At 38.3% G+C, this 25,730-nt stretch overlaps 1 protein-coding gene across 7 annotated transcripts in view; it reads left to right on the forward strand.

The window, feature by feature from the left end:
* The window catches only part of rbfox3a (RNA binding fox-1 homolog 3a), a 327,901-nt gene that overhangs the window by 140,338 nt on the left and 161,833 nt on the right, over positions 1-25,730 (forward strand). For all 7 annotated transcript variants that reach the window (XM_053238792.1, XM_053238795.1, XM_053238794.1 and 4 more), the window contains one exon: positions 10,599-10,682. In XM_053238792.1, the coding sequence (XP_053094767.1) occupies positions 10,661-10,682 (22 nt within the window). In that variant the 5' untranslated portion in view covers positions 10,599-10,660. The remainder of the gene's footprint in view (positions 1-10,598; positions 10,683-25,730) is intronic.

Here is a 25,730-nt window from a genome sequence, read left to right on the forward strand (position 1 = left end):
ATTAAAATAATGAGTGGGCTGATTAATCTTTACATTAAATATTAAAAGCTCCTGGGGGTGGTCATCACACACGTGAGTGGTGATGAATGCCTGATGTGAGTGTGTGCAGTACAGTCTGGCCAGTATTAGGTGTGTTTTTGTTAGCAGCTGTTGGTGAAGTATAACAGCACAGTGAATGCTGCATATTAACCCTGTATTCCCTGATGCATTTGCTGCTTCTTTAATTTTTGACATTATTTATTGGCAGACATTTTTTTAAAAGGAACAATTCAGGCATATTAATGTGAGTTAAAAGTTTGCTCATAGGCTGTCTGGCCTTGGATTTGATGTCACAACATTCTGGACACTAGCACATTAACCTGTGAGCTACCACTGGATATCATCTGTCAACTGATCATTGGTTGTCTGTTTCCTTCATAGAACCTTTTTCTCTTTAATATCCTCTTTAGTTTGTACTTTAGCCTCAGTTATCTCAGCTAGCTCTATTAACACATCTGTTTTTGTTAGCTTAACACATTTAGTTAATGCAAATCCTTTATAAATCAACCCTCACTAGTTTTCCCTTGCCTTAGCCTTTGTTTCTTCATCTTGTTGCCCTTGTTGAATGGATGTTTTCGTACAGTAAAAAATAGATTAAAACCTCAAATTTGTAACTTAAAAATCTAAAAATTTGTCAAAAAATGTAGAGAAAATAAAACAGAATTTGGGATTAGCATCCTATTTTTGTAAAGATAATTAAGAAAACAACAGATTAAACCTCACCTGGTGTTCAGCTATTCTTTTCTATTTGTTTCTATTTTTTTTCCATTTGTCCTTCCAAATGACCACATTGTTGCATGAGTGATGCATTAGTTGGAGAGCTGGAAAGTCAGGCCTAGATGTAGGCTAGGTGTGTCAGGAGACGTAGCACAAAATTCAACTTGATATGGCCACAAAATGTGCCCACAGTGTGTCTGAAGTTAACATTCGATTTCCTAAGACTGTAGCTCATCACACAAACTAAATTCTGTTTAAAAATCCAATGTGAAATGATGAAATGGTCAACCACAGTACTATCAAAACGTAGTACTTAGCTCAGGACTAAACAGGAATCACAAATTTGGTAATGAAGGTAATGATTTTCTTTTAATGAATGAAGTGCTTATCAATTAAAGACTCATGTCCGAACAAGTAAACAGTGAAGACGGCATTAATATGGCTAATATGAAAATTGATTACTGCTGTGTACCCAATAAGATAAAAGTGTGAGAGGAAATAGTATTCCATATTTCTTGTGGAAGAGTGCATCTCCTATAATATTGAAAAATTGGTAAAGCCACAAAAGCATGTTCAATGTGTGTTAAGCTTCTTCTATTCTTGTTGTACAAGTTCTGGATGTATGTGCTACGGCAAGGGTTGCCAGATCTGCATGACAAAAGAATCCCAGTTGACAAGCAGTGTTATATCTGAATAATACTTTCACCAATGTTCTAATGCAAAATATCCAGGAGAATGATTAAAAAAACAAATAAAAAACATGCTGGTAGTTCAAAAGTAGCTCAATTCTGTGGGAAAACCAGGTGTAAATTAGCACCATGTGTTTTACTTGGAGCTTAATACATAGTTTTTCCAGGTGTGTGGTTTTCAACACAATTGAACTACTTTTGAACTGTCATCTATGTTATTTTCTATTCATTTTACTCATTATCATTGTAATTTAATGACATAATGAGCAAGAATATGAGACCTTGCTGAAGCAACTATTCACAGAAAGCAGGTCTTTTATGATACTGCTTGTCATTTGGGATTCTGTGGGAAAATAATACACCTGGCAACACTGCTATAAAGCTCCTAGCAACACACATGGTGCTAATTTACACCTGGTTTTTGGGTGGCAGAAAAACATCACATGCGGAACAGGCCAATAAAGTTTAGAAAAACAATCGGAATATATGTGATTACAAGCACTTCCAGCTTTTTTTTTTTTTTTTTTTTTTGCGCCAACTTCCCACTTGTTCACAATCTACCCTCAAATGCATATGTAAGAGGGCGTGAAGCTCCCATTGTTTTGCTACAGGAACAGTGCTTAAACTGATCACTTATGCTTGTATGCCAGTTTTGTACATACCATACAAAGTTTTCATGCACAATTATGCCTGAAAATGCAAACAGCATACTACATCTCGCCTACGGTATCTCTGCTGAGCTCTTGGGAGACTGAGCTATCTAGTGGTTAAAAAGATTCAAGATTTGCACTGAGTCGTGTTCAGAGTCCAAATAATATTTTTTTAGGTGCTCATGGTGTAGATTTGTGAGCAACCATGCTTTCTAAATGGAGGCACTCCCTTACTCACCATCAGCAAGTAGGAGCTCAAGCCTGTCAGCCATAACAGCAAACACTGATTCTAAAGAGACTGAGAAAGGAAATGGGCCTATAATAAGAGCACTGACAGATCCCCCAGCATCCCGGCCACAATGCTTGTCTTGCACTAACCCGTGAAATCGAGTTCATCCTAAAAATGTATGAGCACACTGCATGCCACTCTCACCTGTCTGATAATCTCACTCACACCAACACATCCATCACAGAGCTGAGCTCACATATACCTTTCATACCTATGTAAGTATTTAAGGAGTTACAAATCCTAATACAGAAGTATAGAGCTAATTACCCAGAGTTGACAAGGTTTGGAGTAGGGGTGTCACACATTGCCGCTATTTGTATTTGTATCTGTATCTGCATCCTGCTCCAAATATTTGTATCCTTATTTGGCTTTTAACCTGAAGTGGGTGTGGCTTTTTGAAAAAAATTAATAATAATTTTGCTCATACGTGCCTGCAATAATTTCTAGTGAATTAGCCAAATTTAAACAACAGCCACCTGGACTGGTGAGTTACTAAGGATGAATTAATGAAAGCTGAAAAATTGGGAATGTATAGCATTCATTGGGTTTTCACAGCCCAATGCAAACCTTTCTGAAATGCTTTCAAAAAAATGAAAAGTGTACCTATTTGGTTCTGTATTTGTATCTGTTGATAATCAGATGATTAGAACACATCATCTGTTCCTTCTGAGGTGTTCGTATTGGATTACATCCTTAGTCTTGATTACTTCCATTATTTTTTACTTTTTGTTACCTATATTTGACTGGGCTAGTGGATGAGAAGTTTGCTCAAACTCCATAGTTTACAGTGCATTTGCCGTTGGATGCCGGATGGCCATTAATATTGAGTACATGTTTATTTGTTGTACTGCATGTCACCTCAGGATTTTTTTAGCTTAACACTTTAAGTTTCTTCTTCTTTCCTGGTTTTGCTATCTTCAGTCAGATTGATTCTGGACATCTTGCTGATAGGGTCTTCGGATTAAGGCTGTTTTTTTTTTCAGAAGTTGATTTGCGTAGATTTTCTGCAGATGAATACTTGACAACAGTCCGTTTTTTGTGAATGTGCTAGTGGTCCATAATTAGTGTCTATAATCTAGTGCATTTCTAAATGTGTATATTGACATGAATGCAAATATTATAGGGAATACTTCAGTACTGTAGTGCTATGATCTATCTTTTCTCTTTCTCTCTATGCTCTCTGATAAAATGCTCACATTATTGGAGGATTAGGTTGTGGTGCCATTCTATCACTGAAACCTCTAGATCGCTGAAGCAGTTGAACAATAAACAATAAATAATGTTTTTTTGAGAAAAAAAAGACCATGTATGCCACGGTCTGAGTTCAACTAATTAAAAACCAATCTAGCATGGATTAAGAGTTGCTGGTGCTGAAAGCATTTAACTTGGTGTAAAAAGAAAAAAAAAGCGCTTACTCTGCCAGTGTTATCAGACTCAATAGCTCAGGTCCAGATGCAGCTCCCGTGTTTGCACCAGGAATCTTCATGTTTGCACTCGAAACATAATTACAGCAGTTCCATAATACAATGATATACTGTAGTATACCAATGAAAACCAGATGACAGTTTTACTGCCTCCAACGATGGCTTGATTTTCAATTTAACAACTCACTAAATCCGCACTGCTTCGAAATAATTACCATAAAATCCAGTTTTCATCTCGCGCTATAAAGCCAGCTCACAATGTTTTCCTGATCCTGACTGAAAAAAGTTTCTAATGGCAAACTAACGACATTTTGCGATCAGGAGCATGGTCTCGGTCTCCCCCATCCCCCACATCCCCAACACAGCCAGAATGATGGATTTTTACAGCTTGCTTTACACCCTTGTTACTTTTTAGTGTTTATTTATATTTTCCTAAATCAACTCAAATTGGAAATAAACCATGTCATTGTTTATGAGTTTGTTTGTTGCTGTTTTCGTTCTCGTCTTGTACTTTTGCCTTCTCTTTATGACAAATCGTAATTCATTTTAAGTTCCCTCCTCACACTAATTCCATTTTTTTGTTTCACATTGTACTTTTCTCTTTTACATCGTATCCCGCGTAAGTATGTATCGCAGTAACAATTTGACTGGAATGAGAAACCTACTCACATATTTCTTAAGAAAAGAGATGGCGATTAGTATTGCATTGTCTTTTCGATGAAGAATCAAAGCCAGACTGAACCCGCCCCATCAGCCTGAGCTGGACAAAAGCCCACATTGTGGCTATTTTATCAACATCTGGACAGTTAAATCAGCAACACGGCTGACAGAAAAAGCAACCAGAGATGTATCCTCATCGCTGATGATGAGCTTTAGAGAAATTCAGTGTGTTATACATTATTCAACCCCATTGCACTTTCTCATGCCCCCCATGTGCCGCATGTGTCCATGGCAGTCGTTGCATCCCTTTGTATTATTTATCAGAGCAGGCAGTTAATGGTGGAGTCTCCGGAGTGGCCTGGCATTTGGGAACTCTCATTAACATTTGCTACATGTGGTTGAGCAGGGCTGCTGGGGAGCGCTTGCAGCACTCATATATCTCAGCCAGACCGCCATGGCACAAGCCACAATTTACTGCTTACCTTGTACAATATGAGACAAAGGAGATCGCGTCTGGCTCCGACTAATATTTCATTGACACTGATGGTCAGAGGAGAGGGGTGACCTAACAGAGTTGTACTACTCTACATTATCCATGTAGCATTTTGTACGCAGACATTTTCTACCATAATGTTATAGTATGGTCTGGTTGTAGGGAAATAACACAGTAAAATGAAATGTTTAGCCTAGAGGAAAGCTGAGAATTGTAAACAGAAGGCAGGATCAAAACACAAATGGACAGAAAGGCAGGTACATGAAAACAAAGTCGAGTGCTATATATACAGAACATGGTCCATATACATGATACACTATATGCTGAGGACTCAAAACATTGGCAAGCATAGGAAATACTTGGCTTTGTAATTTAATGGCTTTGGAAATGTACTTGCAGTACTTCACAATTCCTCAATGAGATTTAAATACAGAGGGTTTAAATGGACAACTTATACAGAGGTAACAAGAAACAAGTCAACCTCTTATGGTAACAAGTAAACAAGAACAGGAAACATTAATCATATACTGAAAATGAATAGCAAAACGAGACAATACAGAGAGAATGAGAAGTGTTCAGGGGACAGAATAATGTAAGACAATGGTTTTGGTCTGGTGTCTGTGCTTGGCTTGGCCTGTTAGACTCAGTTTTTAATTTGTGGTCGAAAAGTATACCATTTGCATGTTTTATTCTTTTTCTGATGACCTTGGTCTAGGTTTTCATCCAGTCTCATCATTTGATCTCACCCATCATGACATGGGTCACCAGGGTTATGACTACAGTACAGGTCTGCTAGTCTAACATAATCTCATATATGACAATCTGTAATAAATCATATGACTCGGTTTGTGTGAAGGGCAGCGTGGTGGTGCAGTGGGTAGCATTACCGCCTCACAGCCCCAGGGTCTCCAGTCAATCCTGAGCTCAGCTTACTGTCTGCAGAGTTTCCTGGGTTTCCTTCAGAGTCTCAGTTTTCCTCCCACTGTCCAAAAACATTCCAGTAGGTCAACTGGCTACACTAAATTGCTCCTAGGTGTGGAGGAACCTGTGAATGTGTGTATGCATAATGCCCTGCAATGGACTCGTTTTCCATCCGGGGAAAATTCTCCCATTTTGTGCCCAGAGTCCACAGTGACCCTGAACAGAATAAAGTGGTTAATGAAGGTGAATGAGCGAATTAATTACCAAATATTTGTGAAAAGATAGGAAGGTTACAATTAGAGGTGGGTTAATGAGCGTAATGTTTTTTTTCTGACTTCATTCCTATGAAATCAAACAAAATTCAATCACATCACTCATAAATTCTTATGTATTTTTTAGATCAGGTTGACTAGTCATACGAGTGTCCCTGTTATACCACTTGGATTGCATCTAAGAACATTATGTACTCCCAGAGCAGTCACAAAATATCCCTTGTATGCACTCACACTACAGAGGGATCAGCTTTCATGCCGTCTTCTGCCGCCTGATTATGCAAAATCAAATTACAGGCTGTACATAGCCTTGTTTTTTCCAGACTCACCTTTCAGCCTCTGGAGGAGATGTAGGCATCTGTCATTCACTAGTGATTTCAGGTCAGTGTGGCCAACGGCTCAACTGTCTGTGACCATGTGTGTGTCTGTGAGTGGAGGATATTTACTCTGTGAATGCAGGATGAATGGAGTAACAGCTCTATTCAGTGTGCCTGTGTTGCATGCTAGTCTAATCTGCTTTGTAAAGCCATGGAGAATCCAGAAGGATTCTGATGGAACATTACAAATTCAAATTGTCCTTTTGTGTTTGGGCAGCTCTGGGCATTTTCCCCCTCCCTTACATCCACCTCTCATTTGGTGTTGAAAGGATGTATTCCTCACATACTCTTTTATCTGCCTCCTTTCTTTTCTTTCTTTTCTCTGAATGCACAATGCGTACACACAAATAGTGGATAGTAGTCTTTCCTTTGACTGTTAAAATGTGTGTGTTACTAAATCAATATAGCCTGCCACACAGTGTTTTCTCTAATAGCATAAAGATTACTTTGGGCTGTAAACAATCCTCCTGAAATAGAAACAAAATTATGAAGACTGTCCTTTTTGTTTTGATGTTGTGTCCTCTTATTAAATGTTTCATTGTGGTCTGTAGTGTGAGGGTCAAATGGCACTGGCAGTCACATTAGATCACAGGAGAAGAAAGTTGGTTTTGCAGTTGATGAGAATGCCAGCAAGTATAACTGAACGCACGGACATATTGATGGTCAAGGTCCAGTTGAGTAAAATTCCTTGGTAACAATGATGGCATGGCAATGACGGATACCTTTTAATGCTTATTAATTAATGATTAATTATAAATGTTAATGGCTATAAATCAGACAATTTGAAGCAGATATGTTTTGCTTCATAGTGGCACTTCTTTTGTTACCATTTTTTGACTAGTGGCATGGACTTTAAACAAATAAATTTGACACATACATCTCTGTCTATCCATCTTTAAACATGTTCGTCATCAACTTTTCTTAAACAAACCAAGTTCAGTTCGCTAATCAAAGGGTGAATAAAATGAAAAATCTATGAAAGGCTGTGAAAACTCCCCTTTCTGACATAGTGTCTTTATTCCTGTAGTTAGTCTCTGATCTGTTGAGCTGCCTTTAGCTAAATAATCCGCATAAATGCATGTGACTGTATAAACCACAACAGAGGATCTGCTGCATAAGCTGAGCTGGGTCATGCTTATATATCTCTAACTCTAGTTTCTGAATACGGCTACAGTATTTTTTCAAGTACATGGTACAGTCGGCTGAAATAGTTTGCTGGGTCCGCATCTGGACAATGGTCCGCCAGTCACGACCCCTGCTTTAATAAATCGCAGTGCCCAATGTCATGAACTCAAACATGATGTTCGAATTGCTGGCAGGATTTTTGTGGTGTAGCTTCAGCCCCTAGCAGCAGGCCTGTGGGCACTTTACAGTTGAGTCATTACATTATGACATTGCTTTGCACAATACTACTGTGCCCAATTAATGAATTGGTGTTTAGAAAACTGAATTTCTTGGCAAATAGACTTTATTATTATTATAATTTTTTCCAGAGTCAGCATAGCATAAGTGATTGCTGTTTTATTGTTTTTGCTACAGTGATCTTCAGCTCTGGTTATTTATCCTTTTTTTTTACTATCCAAATAATTAATGAGCTCCGGCATAACAGGAAAAGAAACAAATATTAATTATTTGTGATGAAATAACAAATTGTTTTGGCTGCTTTCCCAAAATGCTCGAGCTATTGCATAGCAATTCATTACACACAGAGAGAAGCTGGAGGAAAACGAGGGACCAAGAGCTATGCTCTGTGGGAATGAAATCAATACAGACAGGGTGCGTGGGTGTGTGTAGTGTGTTTGTGTATCACTGAGAGAGAGAGAGAGAGAGACAGAGAGAGAGAGAGAAATCCGTAGGGACTAGATCAATATATTCTCAAGGGTTCAGTGTCTGAGGAGCATCTAGACACACATAGCAACAGACAATAAACTGCATAATGGATATCATATATAGCTGGAGCAAAGTTTTACATGCCTCACACACATTAATAATTACCCAGGAACATATGTGGCTAAAGTTGGAATCTACTGTATATTATCAGTGAAATAATAACATGGTGTGAAGTAATAATCATAATGCAACTCATTTAAGATATTATCACGTCTTGTTGTGATATGTATTAGCAAATGCTTGTAGTTTGTTGCTAAAATTGTGGTGCTTTTCACGCAGCATCTGTAACTGTCCGACACAGTTCATTTCATTGACTGAAACAATTACAATCTTTTGTATACGCCATGGATTTTTTCTTGTTTAAAGGAAAGAATGCTCAGCACCTTGCCTAATGTAATGTGCTACACCTGCACACTTTTCGTGAGCATATGGACACATCCAGGGAGTTGTTGATATGCAGTGGGCAGCTTATTTTTTCCCATTCTGAGTAACAATTTTTAGGCTAGCATGTAGAAATTCACCATGAATTCATTCCTGCTGAGCCAGTACAGGATGTCCCGGAGGAATTCCAGTTTTTCAGACTTCACATCTACTCTTGACCACAGAGAGCAACACTTGGAAGGTAGTAAAACAGAGTATGAAATAAGAGCTGTGAAAAGTTTAAATCTTTATAAAACTAATATATATTTTTAAACACACCCACTCTATAGATCAAGTTAATGTTAACTATTTAATGAAACAGTAGAACAACACTTTTATCAAGCTTTGTGGATATGACCCAGGCACTATAAATAATTAATCAGAATGGCCTTCAGTAGAGGATATTAAGACAGTGTAATTATGGTAATGTACAGAAATAGCCATTTTGGCCAAGTGCTCTGTGTGTGTGTGTGTGTGTGTTTGGTCCTGTGCTCAGAGGAATCTCGCACCACTCCCCCTGTCCTGTTTCAACCTGATTAATGCTTCTCTTTATTTCTCACACTGTATGTATGAGTAGATGAGAGTGTAATGAGAAAACACCAGCTATCACACACGCAAATGCACACAAAGGGCAAGTGGAGTGATCTAGTCTCCTCCTGTCTGTCTTGGCCTCAGCTGTGTTTTGTCAGAAAGAGTTAAATGGACACGATTCATAAAGAGAGAAGAGAGCCAATAACCACTGCTAGTATTCCAGTGCATGGACATTACTGACTATCTAGTATTTTATTTTATTTTATTTTATTTGGCATTCTCCTTAACTACATCTGTGTAAGGATGTGTTATTATTTCATACATTATTAGAACCTATCTACAACACTAAGATAGCATTTTGTCTGTCCTAGACCACCATATAATCATTAAGATATTTAAAAAGTCTTATTATTATTATTATTATTATTATTAAGCTGAATTAATAAATGACACAAACACATTGCCAAAAAATAGAGTCCATCCATAATGCAGAAACACTGTACCTGCACAAAGGCATTACCGACTCAAAGAGAAAACTGACATGAAATTAGCAAACATAATTATTTTTTTTGGCTCTGGTTAATGAGATCTGAACATTTGTTCAGTTTTGAGAGTTTTACAGACTTTTTCTAGTTACATTTATGAGTCACAGATTATGTGACTCCTTCAAATTTGAAGACTGTTTCACAGAATATGACAGACAGATGGCATTGGATTTTTTTTTTTTTTTTGGTTAGTTTCTTATTGTTATACTAAGTATTTTAAAAGTGTATGTATATAATTATTTACATTATATTATTATTAAAATAATAATAATAATAATAATAATTTTATTTTATTAAATTAAAACATATTAATATGCATACATATTACATGCATACATATTTTCTATTGTCTCTTAGGGAACAAATAATGTTTTAATGTGCAAAAGTGTCATTCAGAATAACATTTTTTTAAAAAACATTTTTTAACATCAAATGTTTAAAGAGACATAAAACGTTACAATAAAAGTACAAATTAATCTCTGTGGCATATATCAGAGTCATTGCACTTTTATTCTTTAGCTGTTTTGCCCTTTGTCTTTAACCTTTATCTATCTATCTATCTATCTATCTAGCCAGCCAGCCAGCCAGCCAGCCAGCTAGCTAGCTATTGATTGTTGAGTGTATTTGTCTCTGTGTGTGTGTGTGTTAACGTGCTGATTAACACACATGTTTGCTTTACAGGACTCAGAGATCTGTGTGGCAGCAGTGAGTGTTCATCACCGTTCAGCCACAGCCCGCTGTACATGGAGACCCCGAGCTGGGCAGGTCAGTGTTGGGGTGAGCATGTGTGTGGTGTTTGGGTGGTGAGTGTGTGTGTATGGTGCAGTTTATTTTATTGAGTGATATTCTTTTAAACTCTGTCTGTCTCTCAGTCACATTACTCTGTATTCCTAACAGCAATCCTGTACCTAAATACCTCTTCTCCGGATTTCTTTTTCTCGGCTTCTATTCCAAGAAGCAGTCTTATCGAAGTTTAGATCCCAAGCAGCCATTCTTCATGTTGCTCTTGCCAGTGTGAGTGGCCTGATAAGAGTAAAGTGTTTGGTTGTACACTATCAGAGCTCTAGAGGTCCTGGTATCCTGTGTATCAGAGTATTGGAGTTGTAAAAGTGTGTACGCTTCAGATGGGAGAGGAATGAGGAGCAGGTTGGGGAGAGTGAGTGAGGGAGTGAGCGAGTGAGTGAGCACTATGCAGGGTGGGTTGTGCTGATGACAGGCCTTTGATTCGGAGCATGCCCATTAGAGGGAGCTATAAATCCTGGGCTCTCCGGACTGCCTGTGTCAGCAGTCCATGGAATGAATTGATATTAAACGCGACAAAAAGCCTCTTTAATTCAGCCTCCGCCAGCCTCCCCTTTCTCCTTTTTTTCCCTCTCTCTCGTTCTCTCTTTCTCTCAATCTCTCTCACTCTCTCTTCTCTCTCTTTGTCTCTCCCTGTTTTGGACTATAATTGAAAAGAGGAGAAAGAGCCCAGTGAAACCAAGGCTGTCATCATAAAAATGTCTGCAATCTCATCTCATCCAGTCCGTTCATTATTTAAAAGCACATTAATTAAATATCATTTAGAAATATCTGGCTGTTTTTTGTTTTGTTTTGTTTTTATTTTTTATATTGTTTTTTTTTTTACCGTTGACCCCTACATCACTGCTGTGCACAATGCTTTCTTAGAGATTATAAACTGATTTAGGTGTGAGAGTAGATATATTTAGGCTTCTTTTCATGCAAATATGCTTTTCAGATGAGGGACTATAAGACCTGTCGAAGATGCTGGCACAATCTCACCAACTCTACCACATCACCAACAAAGCAGTCAGTCCTCTCCATTGCATATGTGGTGTCAGGAGTAAAATAATGGAGATTATTTGATTTCCCTTAAGGAAAATGGGAAATTCTAAAATGTGCCTTTTCCTCATTTTTATTGCTCTGTCTTATTTAAAGGCGCTGACTATAAGGAGACGAGCATGACCCATCAATAGGTGACACAGCCCAGGTGATGCATGCACTATGGGGCAGTGAAGCACTGTGTTCAGTATGACAATTTTAGAAGCTAGGTCTGGTATTTGCAAAAAATTGATGTAATGAAGAGCAATCCATCAAATGAGAAGTGTTGTTGTGCACTGCACTTTAACATGCACTAGATGCTGTTTTAAATGGGGAGTTGAGCAGCTCTGAGCACTCCTCTCAGTATCAGCTACAGCTGTTACATCTCTCCCACTTAGCAGGGACCCTACATAGAGGCCCTCAGCCCATACAAGGGCCTGCATGATGGATTGAGTTAGAGAAAGTCATCATCTGGTTGTACACGCACTCGCTGAGCGAGGTGGGGCCCACGTGAGTAATGATATTTGCCTGGAGTCATCGAAAGCTGGATTTAAGTATTTTAGATTTAAAGTAACATTTGTCTCTATTGTTCACACTGAGAACGTCGTTAGTCAAATTCACTTACGTCTCCCCCAAACAATGTTTCCACCCCCGAGAGCATGCTGTGCAACTGTGTGATTGTCAGAGTTGGTGTTTCACAAATTATTCATGTAATTTTTTTACCCATTGTTTTTCTGATTATCTACAAATCTCTTTCAAGATTAAATATATCAATTCTGATTAATGCATTTTTCTTTTAGGGATATTTCCAGGAAATAGAGTTTGATAGATGGCATTGGATATTTTTTCCTGTGCTTAATTTCTTATTCTTATACTAAGTATTTTAAAAGTGTATGTATATAATAATAATAATAATAATAATAATAAAATAATTTAAAAAAGAGCAACTAGAAATGGTGTTTATGTGAGAGCATGCACATTGTGCACATGCAGCTGTGCAGTTGTCAGCATGGAAAAGAAAAATGATACGCCTTTGACAACTGAGCAAGAAAAAGCTATAAACCTAATGAACTCAGCATTTTGCTGATCCAAGACCTGTCCTCTAAACCAATGCTTCTTATAGCTTTAATTAGGCTGTACTGAAACAACTTCGTGACTCAGTAGTAATGTTCCTTGTCTTTTCGTTTGGAAGCATATGTTGTGACAGAAATAATCCTCTTACTAGCAAGAATTGTTTAAAGCCCAAACAGAATCTGTGTCATGATTAATTCCAACTTTTAAAAAAATCACACACTGCTCCCTGAAAAATAGGTTCCCTCTTCCCCGAGACATCAGGACTACCTCTGGCAAAGAGGTGGCTGTATGTTATTCCTGCGCGGATGATAGACGAGTGTGAGGTTGGAAGTGAATGGTGAGGGAGCAAGGATTGCACCTGACCACTGCTCCTGTGCTTCTTTATGTGTGCAGCTTTTACAGATTTGTCAATGGAAATCTAATTGCTAGGAAAGCGATCAATCCCAACTCAATTACTGTTGTGGAATGTGGCACAGACAATATCCCCTTCTGGCTGTTTGGGTGCTCTGTTTGCTTAAGGTATAAATCACAGTGCTTATGGAGTGCACAACTCTGCCATAAGAAAAACATGCAAGAGAGGGGATTTATATCAGACCTTTAGCAAAGGCTTCATGCCATGAAAGCTGTAAAAATGTATGTGTTTATGATAGTGGATGAACCATCTGAAAGCATGTCACGGAATACAGAATGCTGTTTCAGTACCAATTATCCATATAGTATAGTGGAAAATATATTAGCAATAAATATTAGCAAGTCTAAATATTGAATTCTTTTACACATGATAACCATTTTCCCCATGCCATATGCTGTATTCAGTATTTGGGGTGGCTATTAAGGATCTCTGTTACATTTTTCCTACAGAGGCATCTTATTCTCCTCTTCTCACGCTTCTGATCCCCTCAAATGAGCGTTCTCTAATTGTAATTACACAAGAGCTGTTTGGCCTGTATCAGCATATGTCATGAGTCCCTGTGGCCAAATCGCCAGATTCACATCAGAATTGTAGTGACACTGCTTTAATTAGAAAGTTTTGATGGTTTACAGTGCTTGTTGGAAAGAGTTGTGAGTGCTTTGAAGCATGCTTTGACATGACACTGATTATAGAAAGCTGTCCTTCCTTCATCAGTTGACATCAGAAGTGATGAGTTAATCTCTCATCATATTCTATCCTCCCTAGCATATCAGCTGGAAATGACAGGAATGCGAATGACATGCAATGCCAAGCCTGATATATATATATATATATATATATATATATATATATATATATATATATATATATATATATATATATATATGCCGATCATAACATTAAAACAGGTGACAGGTGAAGCGAATAACATTGATTATCTCGTTAAAATGGTACCTGTCAAGGGTTGAGATATATTAGGCAGCAAGTGAACAGTCAGTTCTCACAGTTGATGTGTTGGAAGCAGGAAAAATGGGCGAGCATAAGGATCTGAGCGACTTTGACAAGGGCCAAATTATGATGGCTAGATGACTGGGTCAGAGCATCTCCCCAATGGCAGGTCTTGTGAGGTGTTCCCAGTATGCAGTGGTTAGTACCTACCAAAAGTGGTCCAACTAAGGACAACCGGTGAACTGGCAACAGAGTCACAGGCACCCAAGGCTCACTGATGCACATGGGGAGCGAAGGCTAGTCCGTCTGGTCTGATCCCACAGAAGAGCTACTGTAGCACAAATTGCTGAAAAAGTTTATGCTGGCTATGATAGAAAGGTGTCAGAACACACGGTGCATCGCGGCTTGCTTGCTTCAGCCATACACCGCTCAGAGTGCCCATGCTGTCCTCTGTCCACTGCCAAAAGTGCCTACAATGGGCATGTGAGCATCAGAACTGGACCATGGAGCAATGGAAGAAGGTGGCCTGGTCTGATGAATTATGTTTTCTTTTACATTATGTGGATGGCCTGCCGTGTGTGCTCGCTTACCTGGGGACGAGATGGCACCAGGATGCACGAATAGAAGAAGGCAGTGGCGGAGGCAGTGTGATGCTCTGGGCAATGTTCTGCTGTGAAACCTTGGGTCCTGGCATTCATGTGGAAGTTACTTTGACACGTAACACCTACCTAAACAAAATAATGCGCCCTGCAAAAAGTGTTCAGCAATGGTTTGAGGAACACGACAAAGAGTTCAAGGTGTTGACTTGGCCTCCAAATTCCCCAGATCTCAATCCGATCGAGATTCTGTGGGATGTGCTAGACAAACAAGTCTGAGCCATGGAGGTCCCACCTCCCAACTTATAGGACTTAAAGGATCTATTGCTAAAATCTTGGTGTCAGATACCACAGCATACCTTCAGAGATCTTGTGGAGTCCATGCCTCGATGGGTCAGAGCTGTTTTAGGGGGACCTACACAATATTAGGCAGGTGGTTTTAATGTTATGGCTGATCGTGTTGTGTGTGTGTGTATGTGTGTGTGTGTTTGTGTGAGAGAGAGAGAGAGAGAGAGAGAGAGAGACATTATGTCTAACTCTACCTCTTATCACTACAATGGTCTCATTTGCATGATCCTAAATTGCAATAACATTGTGGGAAATGTATTTTGAGAAGGTAAAGATGTGCACTACAGTCATATTACATTCATCTTAACTTTAATCATTAGTCTATATCTATGGTTCATTTATATATGTATAAATGAACCATTTTGACGAAATTGCACTTTTACAATTGATGCAGAGAGGTGTATAGGGCTTTACACCAATAAAACCTGACAGAGAAATAATAATCCTGCATGATTGCCTTTGGTTAATGTCCTTGCAGTGCTTCTAGATTTGTTTCCTTGCTAGTTGCTCATCAAAAATTAACAGGGAAAAACCTTAATGATAATTGCAGTGGAACTTAAGTGGAAGTTTTGCATTATTAAGCCAGCAATGTCTTAGAAATTAGGAGGTGAAGAAGGTGATGAGAATCCACTCATCTTCCTCATCTCAGGCTTCGCAAATGGGATGAGATGTGTTTTTTTTCCTGTTGTTTATAAGAATGAGAAGACCTCTATCTCACCCAGTATAGCTTACAATGGGCCCATTACAATTAAAGTGCCGAAAGGAAGGGCTGGTATAAATGAAGAGTGAGTAGGATGATGCGGAAACTGTAGGAATGTTTGCAGGAGGGTTGTATTAATCAGTCTGGAGGTAATTCTTAGCCCTAAGGGAAGCTGAATTATCCTCTAGTGCTGGTATGGACATAATGTTTTCCCTACCATGTACACTTAACTTAGATAAGGGACTGGCAATATTCATGATTTCTGCCTATAGCTGAGTAAACTGCAGCTTTTATAAAGGTGTGCATTTGCTAACCCCTTTCGCTCATATGTATATACCATCAATGACTGTTTTAAGTTATTAAGTTGATAATGTAGGGCTGGTCTCTTGTGATTATCTCATTGCAATTCACATTATGGCCTGACCTAATAGTGGTATTGCAAATCTCATTCTGCAATCATTTCAAGTTGTTCTTTGCATAAAAGGTGTGGATTTCCCTAGAGTTGCTATATATCAAGGATTCCCATTGATCCATACAGGCATTTTAAAGGTTTCCCATAACTATAATTACAGTAACTAGTTGCTATTAAAGCAGATAATTTGTAGGCTTTCACATATTGACTCATTCACACCCCTCTCTAGAAATTCAGAAAAATATTATAATTATAGTAACTAGTTGCTACTAAAGCAGATAATTTGTAGGCTTTCACATATTGACTCATTCACACCCCTCTCTAGAAATTGAGAAAAATATTTGATTGCGAAGTAAATGTTTATTTTGCAAAGTAAAATAAAAATTATTTTATTACCATAACATTATAATGTTATTATTATTATTATTATTATTATTATTATTACATTGACAATATTATGTATTGTCAGTGTGTCTGTATTTGTAGTACTGAATTCAAATCTCAGTAATATTAATACTTAGTTGTATACAATAATTAAAATGGTAAGAGTACCTTTAAAAAGGAGATGCTGCACTTTTGATGTACTGCCAAGATGTATCACTATAATACATAGCATGGAGTGTACTGAGAAGACTCATTGCTGCCTTTGTATGCGAAACTCTCATCAGGCTATAAAAGTATGATGCGTTTATTGATTTGAACACTTCAATTCATATGTTTTCACCTAGCCGAGCATTGCTGCCAAGATTAGTTTTTGAGGATTCGATTCATGGACGCACCAAATAATGAATAGTGGTGATTCATGTCCTTGCTTGTTTTAAATGCTTAAATTGATATGGTTCCCATCAGACTGATGCAGTAAAGTGCATCCACCATAATATGAAACAGAAATATGTATTGATCATGTTGGGATTCACAGAAGGCTTTCTCACTAGATTATCCTCTGCCAGCCTATTTTATCACAAATATGGTGTATGTGTTCTGTCTAGTCCATCTTAACTTCTGTTCATAAATCACTTCAATGGGGTGAGGAAATTCTCTAAAAACTCATATTCCTGATTTTAACATGATTGTGTCAAATGACTTTTATAATGCATACTTAAAAATTATCTATAATATTTTAACCAACCTAAAAGGATTTTAATTGACAGCAAGCATTTTTTAACCTAAATAACCCTGAGCTGTACATGGTGATATGTTTCGACGCTTCTTTCATGCCTGCTGAGTGTTGGAGTGTGAGAGGTACTCTTGAACCCTCAGTACAAACACTCTTCATTTTTCTCCAACGTGACATCTACTGTCCAGCAGGTGGTACCAAACATTTATCTTTGCTCTTCTCCACCTTCAGGCCTGCTATTAAATGCAGACCCCCCCAAGCAAAGTGCGCCCTGGTGTTGCTTTCAGCCCACGACACACTCGTAAACAGTAGAGGAAAAAGCAAAAAGATATGTTTTAGCCTTGTTAGTTCCCACACAGTTTTTTTCTTTCCTCCTGACATTTTGAAATGCCTTCTATTCTACTCTGGAGGAGCACTGGACACACCTTTAGATGAGTGTGGCAACCATGCATCTTTTCAGTCAAACATTGTAAAATGTTGGGGCTAGTCGTTAATCCTCCTCTCACGTTTAATGGCTGCTGCAAAAACGAAGTCATAAACCCCCCCCTGCTTCTTCCCCTGAGTGTGGGAGAGTTGGAGTTGGGGGTAGATGCTAGAAGAGTGCGTATGTATATGTGCATCTTGGGGGTGGGGATTGCGGTGATCATATACTGCAGTAATGCATATAGTGTTATTCAGATGCTTTCTGGTTCTTGAGTTTTGAATAGTAACTTTGAACAAAACGATGCTTTTGATAGCTCCATCAATAAATGATTACCGTCTATGTTTGCATATGAGTGTGAGAGCAGTAGTGACTAAACATATTTATGTATTCAGCATAATATGCATATTCAGTGATTTATGGAAAGCACAAACAGCACACACGGTGTAAACTGTTTCAGAGCAGAAAGCATTTGCACAACATTTGGATGTGTGAAAGGTCTTGCTGTGGTGTTGTCAAAACACACGTTAGTGCTCATTATAGCACTATTTCTCACTCCTTCATTTATATATTGTGTTGGGCATGGGCATTCAGGAGGAGTCATCTAGCCTACAGTAAGTGTGCACTCTCTCTCCACTCGCCCTCATTCATCATGTTGACACCGGTGCAGCTACTTTTGTGAAATGGAGAAAAATGGTTAAGTCAGCTCTTTTCCTGAGCTTCCTGCACTTGTGTGTGTGTGTGTGTCTGTGTGTGTGTGTGTGTGCGTGTGCATGCATGTGTACGTGTGTGCGTTCGTGTGCCTGTGTGTGTGTGTATGTGTGTGTGTGTGTATCCACACTGTTATCCTCATGTAAGAAAGTGACGCATGTGAAGAACTAGTATGATATGAGCATGACATGCACGGCCGGGCTTTTATATAATTGTTCCCTTTTTATTTCTTTCTCATTTGCAAAATAGAAAAACATATTTTCTTTGTCTTTTTTGTTGCGTTCCAAAATATTATTCAAAACAGCTGAATAATTGTTTGTAAGACAAAACAGATGTAGAATTTTGTGCTGAAATTGCTCTTATATAGAAGCATTGACCAAATCAAATAATATTGGGGAAAAAAAAGAAATGACTGCTGGTCACATTCATTTACACACAGCTTTATTGGGAATATCTCTGATTTTCTTTAAGATTCATGGGCTATGAAAAATATATAGCTATTTTTAAAGTTAAAATCAACAAATGTAGTCTTTCCTCTTTTTATGGCTATTGATTCAAATAAAATAGTCCTCTATTTCAGTTCGTAGAGTCTTATCTACCTTAAGCAGTAATGTGGATGTGTGAAATCCGAACCAGGAGGTAATACAGCAGGACTATCAGCTCCCTTATCTATTTCCAACAATATATTGTTTTCATCATCCCATCAGTTAGCCCTGAAGTCTTGTACTATCCCATAACTGCATAATTACAATGTAATTGTTAAGAATGTCTGATGCTAAAATAAAGTGCTTGTCCTATATGTAAACTACCATATGTAAAATTTCCATAGGGTCCCTACACTTCTGTGATAAACTCGTCATTAATTGTGCTGTTTTAATTAAGCAAAAGAGTGCTTGTTTTTCCTCACCATCCTTATGTAGCTAGCATTAGACAGACATAAACATAGTGGTGTCCAAGTGGCAGTATCTGTCAGGTAGAAACAAAAAAGTCACTTGAGATTGAGGAGAAAGAACAAACTATAACTATAGATATTTAACTTAATAAAGTTTTCTTGAAACATTTAGGGAAAACTGCTAATCACTTTAGTATTGGGGAAGTAGCAAATGTTGTTAGCTAGTTAGTCAGCCAAGCTATGCTAGCCAGCCAAACAGACTACAGCTGCAGGGATATGGTAAATGCATATTTTGATTTTACAAGTTGTTTTCTATTTGTTAGGAAATTAACTAGCATTATGACTGTTCCTCACTGGCTGTGTACATTATCTGTTTAATGTTGTGGCTATAGATTCAAGTCTTTACTTTTTATTGTAAAATTATATTGAAGTACTAAAACATTTCAGGAGTAACACAAGAGGCAGAGACTATCTGCTTATAGTCTTTACTAATACAGAAGACATGCACTCAGTGTTTGCCTTCAAAAAAAACTCCCATTCTAATTGAATCATATTGTTAATTCATTTTACTAACATTTTACTAGTTGTGTATGTGTGTCTGTGTGTGTGTGTGTGTGTGTGTGAACGAGAGAGAGAGAGAGAGAGAGAGCGAACAGAACTGTACGGTACATGTGCATTTAAGAGAGGGTGATAAGGCCGTGGACCCAATTACACTTTCTTTGCAAGACGATTGTTATCTTTAGCACTGTTGATTAGTCTTTGTTTGAAATCTTCATTAAAGATTTAGGGAAAGAAAAGTCACTTGAAAATTTGTATATTAAATATTTAACAAGCTAATTCCTATCTGTGTCTTGCACCTGTACAGCTAGTTTAGTGATTTGCCCTGTCATTAGTGGGCAGAGGTCGTTTTAAAATGGAAGAGCACACTAAAAAAGATCTCAAACTCATTTTTCTTCCTTGTGAAAGCCCTATGGACCTCTGAGTCAGTACTCTGGAATCCTGTTTCTTTAGATCAGCCAATTACCAGTTCAGATATAGCAATGTGTTGTTCAGATAATAGAAGTTAATAGACTTTTAGGCAGTTGATGCAGGTCAATTTGTTACATTTCAACATTGCAAAAACATAAGCAACATGATAAACTTAAAAGGGTAGGGAAAGGTACAAGTTTAATAGTTATAACTATTCTTTCAATATTTGCAAAACTCTTGCTTGTTAGAATGGCTGCACTTTTGTGTGTGTGTGAGGCAATTTTTGTGTTATCATGTCACTCTGGCTGTGTGTATATTTGTGTGTCAGTGCTATTTCAGGGATGAATAATGGATGGATACTTTCATTCACAGTGCATTGAGCTTTGGTACTTTTTCATGGATGAGATGTTCTGCTTAGTTGCTTGGCTATTTACTGACACTACACACACAGTAACAGGACCACACAACCAAACAGATATTGAGGGTTGTCCGTGAGTGGCAGGGTGGCTGCTCTTTGCTTCTGTAAGATGGAGGCCAGGCTGTAGACTGACGGCTTACTCGCTCTTTTTCTGACATACAGTATTTGTCACATTTCAGTGAAGTGAACCATGAAATGTGTAGAGCCATTTTTCAGAAGAGAAGAAGAAAGTGATATAGGCCCATAAGAAAGAGAATAGGGAGAGGATACACAAGAGACTACGGTTGTGAGTAAGTGCTCTTTGATAATTCCAAGCCACTGGAGTTCTGCAGTGATGACCAGATTCCATGAGAACACCAATGTATAAAAGAAGCCAGTAAGTCCCATCTCATTGCTGTGACTTCAATAACTGCTTCTATTTTAAATACACTCATCGTCGTTAAAGGGAAGGGCTGATTCCATTGCTTTGTGTTTACTGGCAGTATTTAAAATCACTTTTAAAATCTTTCAAGGGGGCAGGCATTTAGAAGTTAGTACCCAACGAAAGGAAATATTTTGCTGCTTTCTATACAAAAGAAAATGGTGCCACAGAGACAAGAATTTTTGGTGTCACTTCTTCAGAGGAAGATGATATAGAATTGCAAGGCCTTGGCAGTGTTAGGCAAGGTACATAAAAATGTAATAAAATAAGTTGCACGTTACTCTACAAAAGCAGTCCCTAAACACTGAGTTTAAAAGAAAACGCTAATTAAGCTGAATTGCGAAAAGTCTTACCCAACCAACTGTCAAAAAATGCATAACTTCATGGATTAAAATGTTAGTTTCCATTATAGTTGCAGGTGTTTTTCAATACTACTCCACTACATGGCCAATAAAATAGCTTAGCTCTTTAGAAGCTAGTTAATTTAAAAAGTAACAACATGACCACCTCACTACTGGGAAATTACCTAATAGCTTTTCTATTCACCAATATTGCCTTTTGGACAGCCTCCTAAACGTTTTTACCTTGTCACAACAGCCGAGTCAAAGCTCCCACTGATCAATGCCCAACCCCTTTTACCCATTAATATGAGGGCGGCACATTCTGATTTATGTTTCATTGACCAACACTTCCAAATTTCTTTGCCCATCCTTTCCAAAGGGCTTCATTTGAAGATCTGAAAGTTCAGAAGCCTGTTTGGATGGAAGCATAAACTTTAAGCAAAAGGAAACAGTATTTTTTCTCTGTGGTTCTGGAGCTGAAGATGTTATGGAGGCCAATACAGACAATCACAGAAGTCTTCATGTAGTCAACGTACTCAATGTACACTTCTTTATAACTCAGCAGAGACTGAGAAACAAACAAAAAATAATTTGCATATGTTGCCATTATTCATCAGCTTCCTGATAATTCACACAAAACTATTTCTTGGATTGCTACACATGTGACTCTCCAATTCATACTGTTTCTTGTGTTTGATAAAATAGATAGCTAGGCCAATAAATATGCAAAGTCATTGCTTGCTTGGTTATGTGGGCAGAAAAGGATGTGTTGTGGTTGCTTGAGGTGGAACAATTACATAAGGAAAAGTGTAGCCAAGGAGCGTAGATGTGAAATCATGCAGGAGCAAGCTGCAAACAGCCAGGAGGACTCCTTTGGGAAGAGCAGAGTTCCCTGGAGTGGACAAGGAGATGGAGATTGGGCAAGATTGGTGTCTTCAAATGAGCGGAGGGTGAGTTGTTGAGTCATTGATTACTTGCCCACTGAGATTATAGAGCCGGAATGGCAATGTAGAGATAATGGTGAACTGTTTTTTTCCCCCTTAGTAGTAAACTGCAGTCTATCGCTCTATCTTGCTCTCTCTCTCTCTCTCTCTCTCTCTCTCATTATACATATTCTCTCCCATTCTCTTTCATTATCTCCTCCTCATCTACTTTCTGTCCAGACTTCTCTCTATATTTCTCTCCCTACCTTTCTCTCTTTCTATCAAATCCATTCTTTCATGTAGTCTCTATTGCTCTGATCCTCAGTAGCATCCTTCTGTTCTTTGTGAAGCTGTAATGTGCTCAGACAAAGTGCTGACATTTTGCACAGTGATTCTCGCTCTCATACTCATGTCACATTGTCACTTGGGCATTTTCTGAATGTGGATAGCTGTAGTAAAATTAACAAAGCCCACTGGAGGCTCTATCTCAGGAGCTGTAATTGCCACAGTTAGTAAATGCAGCAGAGGCAACAGGAATGAGACTGAAATGGTGGTATCATAATCTTTAAGTTTAACAAAACAAATTGCATTAATACAGCCTTTCCTAATGGTATGGATGTGAGGCACGATGCTTGTTTTAGTTGTAAATTGCACTCAGCAGGGAGTCCACAGGGCCCCTGGCCATTTATACTCCTAATGAGTTATCGGGAACCCAAGAGCAGTGGCTCTAATTGCTTTGGCTTTTTCACTCAAGCCGTCTAAACTGAGGGTATTAGCCAGAAGAGGAGAAGAGGGAATACAGCAACGTATAGGAAAGGAGAGTTGATGGTGTTATAACTTATATGTTGGTATGTGGTATATGCTTTTATAAGTAGTTCAATCCCAAAATGCTTCTGTCACTGAGTAAACCCTCGGAGGAGAGTGTTGGTCAAACCTTGCCCTGAGATTGCACCAACTCTTGCAGATCTGAAGGCCAAGGTTGCATATACAGCAGACTGGTTGCTAAATTACCTGGCCAGATTTATATTATCTTGGGCTTTGGTGAAACTAAAATAGATCTGCTTGGCCTTGCACTTTATTTGATATATGGCTAAAATGTTGTGGAAAGATGCATAATTATAAAATCAATATTGTATGCAGCTTCATACATTACTGCCATAACATAGCTGTTTTACTCTATGTAGATTTCAGTGAGCACTTCAGTGTGTGTGGTTCTAGTCGTGTTCTTCTTCTTCTTGTTCTTCTTCTTTTTCTTCTTCTAATTTTATTTAACAGAATGTAAAAACAAATATAGGATGCAGTAAGTATGAATTATTATTCCAAACCTAAAGTTACTTTAGGGCACTTGGCGGTTATTTCCTGGTAGGGTACAGAATACAATTTTTATATTCGAAGATAAACTTTTTTTTTTTCGTTGTTTGCCAATGTTGCACTCTTGCTTGCTTCAGGCTATGGCAATGCGACTGGTCCTCCATCAACAGAGCCATAAAACAACATCGAGCTAAGAAAGGCTGTGACCAAGCTAAGAGTAGCCGTGCCTCAGCTTACCCTGCTGAGGTGAGCATCTCTGAGCTAGGGGAAGTCAGCCAGCAGTGATGACCCCTAGATGGATGAAAAGGGGAGAAAAGGAGTGATTGGCACATGGTGAGGTTGGGTTAGCGGCCTAGCTGTGGAGAGATGAAAACAGGAACGCATGCATTTTTAATGGCCGTCCGTGACAAGCGCAACTGGGGCTCTGGCAGCGCCTCGTTATAGCACATCCAAACTGTCATCATAAGGATCTAGCAGCTGAAGTAAAATGCCCCCGATTGTGTGCTTAATTATTTAGCATGTGTGTATTTACAGGTTGAGAAAAGAAAAAAGAGAGATGTAACATAGATCTGTGACATGCATAATGCTTTATTTACTACTTTATAAATAATATGTATTCTTTATTTATGGATTATAATGCATGGTCTCATTAGGGTCATGTATGAGAGCATGGGAATGGCAATATACAGTATATTCAGAAAAGGGGTTATGCATAGATTTTGAGAATGTTTGGAAGCAATGTAGTGAATACCTGCCCTAGATTAGCCGCATTCTTTCATATGATGTTATGCAACATATAAAGTGGTGACTGAGCTTAAATACAATCAACAGCTCTTGTTCTGTCAGGTTGTTCTGACTGTCAGGAACAACAAAGGTGATGTGTAAAGTGGAGCCATATTGTTAAATGCCGAATTGGAAAGTTTCGTCTGGGGAAAACTGCGACTCAGGAGGGAGGGAACTGACTTTTGTTTAGCATGCTCCGGCTTTTCACTTCTGCTTAACTTCCTCCTTTAATCATGAGTGGATAATTAGGGAGGCCTGCAATATGCAAATGCATTCACATTTTCTCCGGGTTGTTATGCAAACTTATTAAAACGTATTAAAATCATGGCTAATTACTGAGGAGCCTGTGGTGAAGAGGAATCAGATTCATTTTTTCTGCCTTCTGGTAATGGGAAACAAGCAGAGGTTAGCCCTGCTGGCAGTGAGGGAAACTGGGGTTTAAAAATGCTGAGGTGTTCATTCTGCCTTACCAGAGTGACCGGTGAGAATCAGCAAGGTATTAATCACTAGATGACAGAGAGATTTAGTTTTCTGTTTTGGAAATGTTCCAGATGCTATTTTTAGCCCACCAGTTTATAACACTTTCTATGGATTATTTGTACCAAAAATAAATGCAGAAAAGAAAAAAACTTTGAAAGAAAATAGTGTTAAAATAATAACGTTAATATGATTTCATTTGTTCCCCTAAATGCCCTGTAAAATATTTTAATTTCAAGATGATTATTTCAAAAAGAACATGTCTAAATTGTTTCTCTGTAAACATTTACATAAAGTAACATTTTTGTCTAACTGTTCCCGTTTGCTGTGTATGTGGGTGTTTTCATGGAGAACTTGGCTACATATAATAAGTCACCTCCAGTAATATTGTTATGCAAACTCTTACTATCACCTTGGTATTTGTAATGTTGTACTTGAAAATCCATTTCTGCCATAAATATTCAAATCTGTACCTTTCAGTCCCCGAATATCACCTTTAACAAGATCAGTACCGTTTTGCCTTTGAAATCCAGTAGGCAGTACATTTTGTGCATGCCCTCCACTTTTCCCTTATCATTGCCTAGACACCCTGCAGAATTATGAAAGATGAATTCCATAATTCAATTTTATAATTTCAGATCCCTGCAAAAGATTCTCCAGCGCCTGAGCTCCATTGCCAGCCCAATTTATCATTCTGGGAAGCGGCCAAAACGAGAGC

The sequence above is a fragment of the Pangasianodon hypophthalmus genome, chromosome 12, assembly GCF_027358585.1.
Source record: "Pangasianodon hypophthalmus isolate fPanHyp1 chromosome 12, fPanHyp1.pri, whole genome shotgun sequence".
NCBI classification, from domain to species: Eukaryota; Metazoa; Chordata; class Actinopteri; order Siluriformes; family Pangasiidae; genus Pangasianodon; species Pangasianodon hypophthalmus.